At 25.7% G+C, this 13,597-nt stretch overlaps 1 protein-coding gene across 3 annotated transcripts in view; it reads left to right on the top strand.

The window, feature by feature from the left end:
* LOC136984038 (rho GTPase-activating protein 45-like) overlaps window positions 1–13,597 on the top strand; it is an 85,342-nt gene that overhangs the window by 21,547 nt on the left and 50,198 nt on the right. For all 3 annotated transcript variants that reach the window (XM_067280955.1, XM_067280954.1, XM_067280953.1), the window contains exons 2-3: window positions 7,840–8,125; window positions 11,533–11,676. In XM_067280955.1, the coding sequence (XP_067137056.1) occupies window positions 7,888–8,125; window positions 11,533–11,676 (382 nt within the window). In that variant the 5' untranslated portion in view covers window positions 7,840–7,887. The remainder of the gene's footprint in view (window positions 1–7,839; window positions 8,126–11,532; window positions 11,677–13,597) is intronic.

Here is a 13,597-nt window from a genome sequence, read left to right as displayed (position 1 = left end):
TCTCTTAATATAGAATCAAAGAAAAATATTTTTTTGATCCTTTTCCAAAGTGTAAATTTTTTTAAATGGTTTATTTTTTCAAAAATTTATTGTTTGAACTAATTATGAATATGAATAGTATTTGATTCCAAATAATTTCAATTAATATCTGTCATCTATCATTGAATAATTTCTGTTCATAAATTTTTAAAATTTTAATTTGTATTTTAACTACTATCCAAGTTCTAATTGCATGAAAAGTTAATTTAAATACAGTGGCATAGCGTAGTGGGGGCGGCAGGGGCGGCCCGTCCTGGGCAGCAAAATTTCACAATAAATAATAATAATACGATACACCTGTACAATACACAATAATAATGATTGTTTTTGCCGAAAAGTTCTTTAGAATTACTCTATATTTTAGTCTTTTAAATTGAGATACCTAAATAAGGGGGCGGTGAATTTTCCTTTGCCCCGGGTGGCTGACACCCACGCTACGCCACTGTTTAAATACTTTATTTTAAATTCATTATAGACCACTTTATAATGGCTTGCCACTTAGTCAAATATTTCTTAAGTTGTCTAAAATTTTAAAAACTAAAATGTATCAAAATATTGATAAATTGAAATCTAATATGAAATCAAGAATAAATGGAGAAATGATATTTAGTGTTGGTTCTTACTTATATAATAATTGAACTGTATAACTAAAATTTCATCAATTATTTATAGTACTACAAATTTTTAAAGTTATATTATGGTTCTTTTGTTACATTTTACAATTTTTAACACTATTATATTGTAGCAATTTATAAAAAAAATAAATTTTTTTATTTTAATAAAATTATTTATGGTAATAATTATTATGAAATAATTGCAATTTTACTTTAATGTGTCATGTTTTTATACATTTCAAAACCTCAAATATTGAGTGCTATTCTTCACAGAGCATTCTTAGATTTTTGTTTGTGTTACTTATCTCTAAAATAGAGTGTAATGTTAATAATATATATTTTGTCATTAGTACAACTTTACAACCAGGATCAATACCAAAGATTACCAAATAGTATGCTGAAATTTTTATATTAATCATTAATTTAATTAACCTAATTACAGTCTAAAAATTTACAATACTATTTGGCAATCATTCAATGACTAGATTTTTATATAGGTGATGGGCATAACTTTATCAAAATGCTAATAGATTTACGGAAGTTGCTATGAATATCTGAACCTCTTCTTCTAAATTCAGGAACCTTCTTTTATTGTGTTTTACAGAGATGTTGCAACTTATGGATGATGATAATATTTTGATTATAAAGAAATAACATATACATATAATTTCATTAAATAAATTTTAAAATATGTCAATTTGCTTTTCCCTAATAATGTCTTAATAAAATTTTCATCTGATATAAAATTATTTGTGTTATTTCAAACGATGAGTTATTATTACAGTTTTTAAAATTACACACATAGCCATAAAGAATAGTGTTATAGGCCTATATAATTTTTATTAGTTTATATACAGTAGACAGGTATATCCATACAATATAGCATTTCCCACACTAATGCCCTTCTCCACAATTCCAGCCCCACTGCCACTCCACACAAGCTTAAAAGTAAACAGCATAAAAAAAAGTCACAAACAGTGACTATTATATGAAATAGAAAACAGCAACATCACATTCAAATAACAGGCCACACAAACAGCCATATGGTACAGAAAAATAAAATTTAATATTTGTTTTTGCTCAGTCTTTTCTTTTTTTATTGAGCATTGTCATAAGTGAACTAGTAACATACATAGCAATTTCTTCGTCAATAACGATAGCAATGCTAGTGACCTAGGGATATTGCATTTTTATGGTAGATTACCTACCTACACTAAGTCTATGCAATTTTTCATCAGTGTGGGTGACCCACACTCAGAAATTTCTGGTTACAAGCCTGAGTAGAATCCCAATTGTCCAAGCATAGATTGAGTGAGATTTTGCATTATTCAAAGTAAACCTGTAAGTGAATACCTTTCTTTTATGAAATACAGTATGTTTAAAATTATAACATGTATTATAAACATGTTTTCCGTTACCTTTTTAACATTTGACTTTAATATGAATGATTTATCTCACATTAAAGTGTAACCACGACATTATATATTTTTGTTATTAAGACTATTTTACTTATTAGCTGTATAAAAAATGATGTAAAAAAAAGATATTCTTATATATGATTAAATTCACTAAGGTATAAAAAGAAGCTTAAAAGTTATGTACTATATAAATCTAAATATAAAAACACCTTACCACTGGGACAAGGTGTTTCTGTATTTAGTTAAAATACAAGCTGAGTTAGAATGGATTACTGTATAAATTTTACATATTTGTAATTTTTATTCCAAAATGGCTATGGCTATCTGTTTTTGAGTTTTTTGTTATCTAAGGTAGCATCAGTTCACTTTACTTCAGGTAATCAGGTAATTATAAAAGGTACTGTACATCTGCTCATATTAATATTCTGAGTTGCAAATTGTAAAAGCATTTAATAAACTGTTCCATGATTAATTGAGCTTCACATTATACAGAACAAATTAATCAGCTACGTTCTCTAGTGCTTATTTATTTCTAACTAAAATTATCTTAAAACTCAAGATTCTTTTAAAAATTAAAAAAAAAAAAAAACCACTTTTCTGTATAAATTAGAGTTTTGTATTTTACATATTGAAAAGAAACCTTTAGCTATTATAATGATTAATGTTGACATGATCTAAGATTTTTTATAAAATTATTTTAAGAGATATTGCAATATGTACAGTACAATTGAATAAGCTTATTAAAAATTTATTATTATTTTATTTCTAAGATTTTTGATTCATATGTTAATTTTTTTCATTTAAATTAAACTTACAAAGTGACAAAGATCTAAATGAAATGGTTAAAATTGTAAAATTTATAACAATATAATCAATATGTAATCAAACTTATTTAATTAAGCTGCTTTGTGCATTCGTTAAGGTACAGCAATGCAACACTTGGGCAGTCTGCCTAAAGAGAATGCCTTCCAGGTCTTTTTAAGGGTAACTGGCCCTATTCAGGCATTACAGATGTGGAGAAAACCCAGAAAACTCCACTTGGCCAGCTCATCCTGGTGAGGTTTGAACCCACGACCAAACTCCCAAAGTTTAGGAAACAGAACCACTTGGCCACTGATGGGCCAAGCTGCTTTGTTATTTTTGTCATGAAAAAATAATTTCATAAAAAATTATAATAAAATTACAGAAAAAATGTAATTTTATATTTCACTTCATATTTATGAAACAGATAAAGCAAGGTTGTTTATCAAAAGACATTCTAAATTAATAAATTCATTTTAAAATTAATCATACTTTGCTTTTATAGTATTCTCAAATATACTTTAATAATTATTGCTAACTGAAATATGCATTTAATAAAAGTGTGTAATTCTGTATTAGTAATATCCAATAGTATCACTATGGATCTCTCCTTGTACGATACCATACAGAATCTTTAGTAAGTTTTGTATGTAACTCTTAAATTGTCATACATATTCTTATATTTAAGTATTTATTTTTAGTTTTGTAATTGTATCATATTTGTATTTTCTATTGTAACTTGATGATAATGACAGCTCCAACCAGAATGGGTCACCAAACGGCTTGCAGGCTGGATTTGGCTCGCAAGGTCGGTTCATTCAGCCCACCACCTCAAGGTGCCACAAATGAGCTAAAATATAATTATTTATATGGAAATATCAGAGATTGTAGATAAACTTACTATATACAAAAATTAAATAGGTGTAAGTAAAAATGACTTGTGTCCTGAGAAAGTTGATTTGTTTGGAAGTATCAGCCTTTCAGCAAGTTCAGTTGTATAGAGAACAGAAGAACTTGGAGAGAACATAGTGCTACAGATACATGAGAAAGCTAGGAACTTCTTGTGGTATTCTCTGGCACTGGATGAGTCTACTGATCTAGGAGAATGTCACAACTTCTTGTGTTCATTTGTGGTGTTAATTTGGACTTCCAGATCACAGAAGAGTTGTCATCTATTTGCAGCATGCATGGAACAACTGGAGAAGACATTTTCATGGAAGTGCAGAAAATTTTGCAAGGCTATAACCTTCAGTAGAATCAGCTTCCATGCATTACAGTTGATGGAGGAAAAAAACATGGCTGGAGTAAGGAAAGGTCTGGTGGGATAGATCAAGACTAAGTTGGAAGATCTTCAACTTTCTAATGCTCTGTTTGTACAGTGCATTAAACATCAACAAACACTCTGTGAGAGGGACTTAGATATTTCTTGCATACTGAAACCAGTCATTTCTGTGGTGAACTTTATTCGGGATCATGCATTTAATCACCACCAGTTCCAGGCTTTTCTTAAAGAAATTGATTCTGAATTTTGTGACTTTCCTTATCACATAGCAGTAAGATGGCTTAGCTGCAGTAAAGTCCTGTTTCATTTTTATAAGCTTCGAAGAGAAATAGATATTTTTCTCGCTGAAAAAGATAGATCTGATTCACTTCTGTCAGATCTTACCTGGCTGTGAAAGTTGTTACATTTGGTTGACATCACATCCTATATGAATGAATTGAACTCAAAACTGCAGGGAAAAGATGATAATTTATCTGTGATCTCTACAGAATCATCAAAGGATTTCAGAGAATGCTATCATTGTTTGAAGCATAAGTAGGAGGAAACTTCTTTCATTTTCACTGTTTCAAAGAGTTTCATGCTGGAATTGCAGATGGTGTCACCCTTGAGTTTTTGAAGATTATTATTTGTGACTTAAATAAGCATATTTTGGAGAGATTTTCAGGTCTCTACTGAATTGAGTGACATTCTTCTGTTCCAGAATCTGTTTGATTGTAACTTTGATGATATGCCAGTCAATCTATGGTTAGAGCTCATTGATTTGCAAACAAATGACTTGTTGAAAGAGAAGCACAGAGAAGGAAAATTTATTGCTGCTTACCTGAGTTTTTAAAGTTGAAGAAACTTACCTCTGATATGGCATCAGTGCTTAGAACAACTTATGTTTGTGAACAAACATTTTTAAAATGAAGTATGTAAAGTCAGCACATTAAACGAGGTTGACTGATGAACATTTGAAAGTGATTCTCTTGGTTGTATGCAGCAATTCCAAAGCAAATATTGCTGATATCTTAAAAGCTAAATGCCAGCTTCACAAATCTCACTAACGTTTTTTGCTGCTTAGTTTGTGAGATTCGGACACTGGGTAAGATATAACTTATTGCTAATGTCTCCTTCTTTCACAACTTTTTGGTAAATAAATATGATGGTTGTCTTTATTTTTTGTGTATTTAGTGTATTGTATTGAACAAAATGGTTATGTGCCCATGCTCATCATTCTTTGTTATTTGGCCTGCTGTGAAAACGTTTGGTGACCCCTGAATTAGAAGATTCAAAAAATAAATTATCATAGAGATTTAGTATTGTAGGCAGGGCTGTAGTCATGCAAGGGCTTTTCCCTGCCTAAAAAAGTACCAGAATGGCACCCTGGTATTTTTTGAAGCAGAATGAAGCTCTTGTACTTTATGAACATCTAGGTTGGACTTTAAACTATTGTACTTTGGCCAAAAAACTGAGAAAATTACTTCTTGCATGGTTTTTTGCATTGATTATGAACATTAATGTAATTTTTGGCACATTTAAGCCATTTTGCAGATATTGCACCACAGAGTTACATTTTTCCTGTGCAAAACTCCATAGACAGTAGTGATTCAAACTTGGGCACCAGTTAGCACATTGGTACTTTTTAATTTACAACTTCACTGCTGATTGTAGGTATATTGATACATATAAGCCCAGTTTACGAAAAGTTTTTTTGTTGTTAACTAACCAAAGAATATTTTTTTTTTTAATAATAAATTTCTGCTGAAATGCTACACAAAAATTTTAGTTATTGTGGTGTTATCCTAGTGATGCCATTCCTAATATCATATTCATATCAGTGCTGTAACTATATTAATATTTGATGTAAATTGATATCAGTTAAGATAAATTTTAATATACAATAAAAATTGATATTTACATTAAATTGTTGAATTAAATCTTTTGCATCAAATTTTCGGAGAGTAAACTGAAACTACATTGTCAAAGATATAAAAAGGCAAGTATTTGATGACAGATTCAAACTACTGACCTTGGTAAATTAACCTAATACTCTGCCAGCTGAATTAATTTGATCTGACAGTTGTTTATGAATTTGGAGTATTTAAATGATGAAATGAATATTTATATGAATTTGGAATATCAAATTCCAAAACCTTTAATAACTTCTGGATTAGGTTATTGAATATTAGAATATTGAATCAGTTTTTCTAAGGTTAGTGTTCAAATTTTCCACCTCAATATTTTCTATTTTCTGTCTTTGATTTGACTTTAACAGCTGTTTAGATATTTCATGTAAATTTAAGCAATTGATAATGTATGTTGTCTTGTAATGTATTAAAATCATTTGATATTTGCACATGTTGTTTTCTATAATTGTACCTAATCTTAACATCACGTAATCTGTATGGTTATGTTAGAGTTGACAATATATTTAATTTATATTTAATATAAAACCAGATAATTTACTAATATTTTATTCATTCTTCTTTATAAATGGTGTTCATTATAACTGATTGTTATATGATATAGATTACCATGTTAGTTACAATGAATAAATTTGGAAGGAGAAAATAATAATGCATTTAACTTAAGTTACCTTAGGTAGCTAAGATGGCGGTTCGTCTCTAATTCCAGCAAGGAAACAGTGGGATGCATGTTCTAATCTAACCTAACCTATTCTAATAATTTGGTTGCTAATAATAATGATAATTTATTAGAATAGGTTAGGTTAGTTAGGTTAGAACGTGCATCCCACTGTTTCCTTGCTGGAATTAGAGACGAGCTGCCATCTTGGCTATCTAAGGTAACATTAACCACTTAAGTATATGAGAACTTTAAAAATAAAATTTAATTATTTGATAAAAAAAAACAATGAGTAATTTATTTTTAAATCAAATCTTGAAAATCAGTTTTATAATACTGTAGTAATGGAAATCTGCTTTGTTGGAGTTCACTTTAATAACAGATTTTTTTTTTCCTTTAAGCACTTTTGAGCAACCAAGACTATTGTCACCAGACACAAGTGCTTAAGAAAAAACTGTTATTAAAATGAACTCCAATAAAGCAGATTTTTGTAATTGTTATATTTTTAATGTACTTGGAGTTGATTTGGAATATAAATTTTGTTGTAAAACTGAGTTACTCTTTTATAAGTACTTATGTAAACAATAGACTGGAGTAAAAAAATTTTTAAAATTGTTAAAATATTGTTGCTATTTTATTTTATTGTGGCTAAAATATAATTTTTATAGCTAGTATAGTCTGGTTGATATTTTAAGAATATGTTTAATTAATTTAATTAGAATAATAGAATTTTTCATAAAAAATTTCCTGTGTAATAAATTCAATATATTTCAACATAAATGTCTTTTAATTAAAAATATTTATGTTGAAATATGTAAAATTTATTATGCAAAACTTATTTTAAATTAAATTATTAATATTTTCAACATATTATACACTTGAAAGTATGAAAAATTTCGAATTTTAAATTGTATTATTCAGAATAATAATTGAAATACAGTATATTTGAATTGATTGGAAAATTTTTTATTTTTGTAACAAAAATTGTTTCCAATAACTTTATTAACTATGTAAAATGTTTTAGAATTAATTAATTAATTAATATAAATATATAAATTGTTTACAGAATTTTTAAAAGTATTTAATTTAATTGAATACAAAAATATTTATTTAATTATAGAATACTTTGAATGAAGAGCCACAACTTTCTGACTTTGTTATTTCACAAATGGAGAGTTCAACTAGTCAGCCATATGCTACAGGTCATACAAGGAATGCTAGTGGAACCAGTGCCAATTCTTTAGGTGCAATTCCTTCTCGTTCAATATCAATGAATAGTATAAGCAGTGACTGTTCTTCTGAGAGCCCTCTTGTAGAAAAAGAGGATATTATTGTGCTCACTCATGATGTACGAAATTTTAAAGATGCTCTTGGACAACTTAAGAAAATATTCCAAATAGATAAAGGTTAGTAAGAAAAAAAATGAAATTATTGATGGTTTCTAAAATTAGAAAGCTATCTAGAAAGTTATAAGTATTTATTATAATTATTTTACTTGATTGTTTGATAAGTTTGTTGGTTTGTTTTAATAGTTGTTGTGCTTACGTATTTGAAATACTATACTACCACCCTAATTAAGCTGTAAACATTGTTAATTGTAGTAGCTGATTAATTAAAAATTTATTCACATACAATTTATATTCAAATACTTTCTATTTTAATTGCATATCATTTCCATAAATATTTTAGATTTTATAAATTTAGTCTATTAATTTATTCAGTATATAATAAGCTTTATTTATCGAAAGGACTTTTAAAAATTATGGCATATTTTTAAAGAAACTTTATTTTATTTGTCATTATTTTATATTTTAATATGATTGTATTTAATATTTTAACTTCCAAAAAATGTTTATATAAAAGTAATTTATGTTAAAAAAGGTAATTTTATATTTAGAGTAAATCAAAATATTCTTTCAGAATTGTTCATTATCATATATTTTAGTAAAAATTTTTATTGAAACTTACTTTATAATGATTCAAATTTTAAAAAAATTCATTAAATATATACTTCACTTGCTCAATATTCGAAATTAAAAATTAATTTTAATTATTGAAAAATATATCAAAATTATTAATCATTACTTATTAATTACTAAAACATAACTAATTTGTCAACAAACGTTTATATTTAATAATAATTCTTGAAATAAAATCAACATTTTCATTCATAATTTTTTCATTTAATAGTAATAGTAGCCTAACTAGAAAATTAAACTAGGATTGGTGCTGAATATGTTTTTGAGTTTACAATATAAGAAATTTGTGTATTGATAAATATATTTAAATTATAATTATTTTTATGATTAAAAAATATATATATTAACATTAATAATTTTCACTTAAACATATTTTGCAAATGATTACTTTTTCTTAGCTATGTAATTAAATAACAGAATTGCAGAGACACAGTCTAAAAACCTTTTACAGTGTTGTATGTGATAGAGAACCAACAAACATTTTCGGCCTTCACCGAGGCCGAAAACATTTGTTGGTTCCCTATCTTATATAACACTGTGAAAGGTTTTTAGACTGTCTCTCTGTGTTACGCACACCAGTATTATTAGAAGAAGTTGTTATTGTGTAACAGAATCACATCATGTTTTTAATTTCTTATTTCTTTTAACACATGTCACAATAGATTATAATAAGTTATTTTATATGCATAAAAGTTTTAATTTCTTCTATATTTTTATTATTATTCTTCTTCTCGATAATATTTTATTATATACATAGAATACATATATAGAGTGACCCATTGTTTATCACCTAAGTCAGGACAGTTTTGTAAGAGTGAAAGAAAAATGGGTCTAAAATTGCCAACATAGGTTATTTTTAAAAATGACATATAAATTTCTTATATTGCATTAGAAGACATAAAATGATTCTATTTAAAATTATATTCTATTTTTGAGAATTAAAAACTGGAGAAATCTGGCACTGTTCTGGACAAACTAGGATATATGGTCACTTTAAATATATATTACTTTTCTATTCAAAAATGATTTTTATTGATGAAAATGATATTAATCTTCAACAGCTATTAGAGTAGAATCTGTTATCAATTCATTTCATTTGTTGAATTTATTTTATATTTATGATCTTAATTTTTTAGGAAAAAAACTCAAATTATATGGCTGACTCAGAATAGTTTTTGTGATTAGTTAATTAGATAACAATTTCATATAGCAATTTTTAAAATATAATTGCTAAACCTGTTCAATTAAAATTTATATTATCTATACAATCATTTACATTTATTTCCAGTTTAAGAGAAATATCTTCAAATACAGTGTATAACATTAAAACAAGAGTTCAAGTTTCTTACAAAGAGCAGTATAGTTTTTATTGGATCAGCTTCAAAATGAAATTCATTGCATTCAAATAATTTGAAAAAAAAGGCTTCATTAATAGAATAAAGAAGCTTATCAGAATATTTTTTAGAACTTTAAACACTATTTAACTTTGAATTTCATAAGAAAAATATTTAAATACTATATGTAATCAGTTTTAATTTTAATATTGTTTAATATTTTCAATATATTTAAAAATTGAAAGTTTAAATTTCATGTTGCTTCCTTACATAATTTTTCAGAATTTTAAAATTTCTGAATTTTATAACTTGTCAACACTAATGCCTGCTTCTAATTTAAACCTTATGTTTCTTATTACTATGACTGTATAATAATAATTTATATTTTTGCTAATTCCATTTAATTTATATTTAATTCTTTATATATTCTGTTCAGATTTTTTTTACACATAATTTCCTAATGTTAAATATGTAATTTTTACACAAATATATATTCTGATCATATCCAACACTGTAAGACAGATCATAGAATAAATATTCTATTGATTCTATTTATATTGGTAAGAGCAATGGGAATATATTGTTCAAAAATGACTTGGTGTGAAGATAATTTGGAATACATTTTAAATTCTATTAACAGTTTTATATCCATGCCTTCTTTTTCTGTGAAGTTGATTTTATAAGATATTAAGGAATTGGATGCTTCTTTAAAAAGTATTTAATTATAATAAAAATAAATTCTAGAACTATAGAATTTATACAGTTTTTATTTTGAAATTTTAAAGAAAGCAAACTTTTTTGTTATTTTTAATTTATAAAATAAATTAATAATACATGTTACAAAAATTGAAGTTAAGTTTATATTAACAAATTTTGTAAGTAGAAGTTTGTATGAAATTACTTATCATATATTTAATTATAAATGACTATTAAATTAGACTTGATTTAAATTGAGTAATCTATACAGAATGCCCATAAATTCCGTGTGAAATTTAAAAAATTTATACTTTATTAGTATTTGTGATAGAAAAAAAAATTGTAAAAAGTATTAGAAAGCTTAAGGTACCTAGTTTTATGAAAAATTATTTAGTAATTCTTCAACACGAGGTGGACCATTTTCTTGGCCTCCACATTTGCCAGACTTGACTCCATTAGACTTTTTTCATGGGGACATATGAATGCAACAATACTGTACGCAATCAAACCTCGATAGCTAAAATAACTGTGATTTCAGGCATTACTGTAAATCAATTGGCAAATGTTTTTAGAGAACTACAAAATCGTGTTACTCTTTGTATTACTAATGATGGTGGACATATGGAAACTTAATAAAATACAATAAAAAATACAGATTTTCTTATTTCCAACACATTCTATATAATTTCTCTACCACAAATACTAATAAAGTTATAAATTTTTTAAATTTCACATGGACTTTATGGACACTCTGTATACTTTTAATTAATTATTTAAATTATTTATTAAAATTTATTTTTATAGAGAGACAAGAAACAACTAGAGTAGCAGCTCATGAACGTTTGGGAGATGTGTTGAGAATTCTTCGCAGTATTCTTGAAAAATATACTGCTCTTCAGTCTACTGAGTTATTAGTAGCTGCTGGAAACTTAATTCAGCAGGTTAAAGGTAAATTTATATACTGTATGTTATGTTATGATTATTTGAATAAAGACTAATGAGTAGTAAAAACAACTAAGATGACAATGACTTATTTTTATGTTCAGAATGGCTTTAATTAATGTAACAAATATTAATTTTAAATTTAATAAAACATTTAGATAATCTTTTATGTATTTTTGAAAATTTAATGATTTCATTAATTTTATGATTTTTATTTTCTACTTATGTTTTTTCCAAAATTATTAATCATTGAAATTATTTTAGTATTACACATTGACTGTCAAGCAAAAAGTAATTTTCAATTTCATTAATGAATATTTTTGTGAATTTGTGTTTTCTTAATATATATTAAGTTTTGATATTAGTGATATGTCAGTTTCATATGCAGATTAACAATTCAAATAACATGAATTTACTTTATTTATAAATTGAAAATATAAATTATTTTCAATCATCATTCAAAAATTTATTGTTATTACTAATAATGATGATAAATTTTTTGCTTATATACGTTAGATATCCTTAAGTAAAATTCTAATATGACAATTAAAATTGTATGGTAGAATTTTACTTTACAATAATTATTGGAATTTGCTAACTTTTAACTAATTAAAAATAAATTATTATTATTATGTCATGAATTTGCTCTAGATTAAAATTACATTAAATATAAGCATTTTAGTTAAATATGTTTTGTATGTGTAATAAATACACATGATATATCATAGTTAGATGATCCTTTTAATCAGTTTTTATTGTACTATTTATTTCATATAATATTGTTTAATAAATTTCAAAATTTATTAAGAGTTAAAACTTTTGTACAAAGAAACTTTAAGTATTCACAGATACCTTCCGTACTGGTTCCAGCAGACAATTATATTGGCACAAATGAACATTTTCGATCACTTTCGGAGACCTTCTTCAGGTTATTATGCATTTCAGTAAATTCAGTTCTATTATTCAAACAACTACTTTAAAATGAAACATTCTATTGATATATGCCATGTGACATAACGTAAATGTGATGTACTTAATGATGAAATATGACATAATAAAAAAAAACCAGAAATGTAACGATGGTTGGACTTCACGCCGATTATTGGATAACTAAGAAACAAGAAAATTATCATACAGGCATTAAACTACATACAAAAATCGCTATAATTACTAGCGCTTTCGACAAAATTATTTCCGTCTTCATCAAAACCAGAATGCATAATAACCTGAAGATGATCTCTTAGAGTGATCAAAAACATTCATTTGTGCCAATATAGCTGTCGGCTGGAACTAGTACAGAAGGTGTCTGTGAGCATTTATATCCTTTTCTAGCTTCTGAAGTGTTTTTCAAAGAAACTTGAAAATATTGTTTGTAATCTATATAAATTATAGTTTAGACCTTCAAATGAAATATAAGAAAGTTTTGAAAAATACTTGTTCAGCGTTTTTAATCATTGTATTATCTAAAAAATAAAAAGATTATTTATTTTAAAGTCCAAATAAATTTTTTTTAAAATTAGATTAAATATTGATATGATTGTTTAACTATTTATGATTATGTTTTTTTAAACATTACTAATAGTGATGATAAATTTTTTTGCTTATTTGAATAGGATATTATAAATTTTGATAATATATGTAAATATATTATGTTTGCTTATATTATCAACATTTGCAATATGCTATGATAGCTTTATTTTATTAATTTTGTATTTAGATAAGAAAAGATATTTAAAATAAAATTTAAATTTAATACTTCTTGTTTCTAACCTCATATTATTAAATTGTATTTTTACTGTAATTTCAACACAAATTAATTTAAAAACAATCATTATATATATATATATATATATATATATATATATATAAATTTATATTGAAATTTTCTTACATATTTTTATATATGTAAACTGAACTGCAAACTTTA

This window comes from Centruroides vittatus, unplaced genomic scaffold, assembly GCF_030686945.1.
Source record: "Centruroides vittatus isolate TY-2023 unplaced genomic scaffold, ASM3068694v2 contig_900, whole genome shotgun sequence".
NCBI lineage: Eukaryota > Metazoa > Arthropoda > Arachnida > Scorpiones > Buthidae > Centruroides > Centruroides vittatus.
The sequence above is the reverse complement of the archived record's forward strand: the minus strand, read 5'-3'. Positions and strand labels throughout refer to the sequence as shown.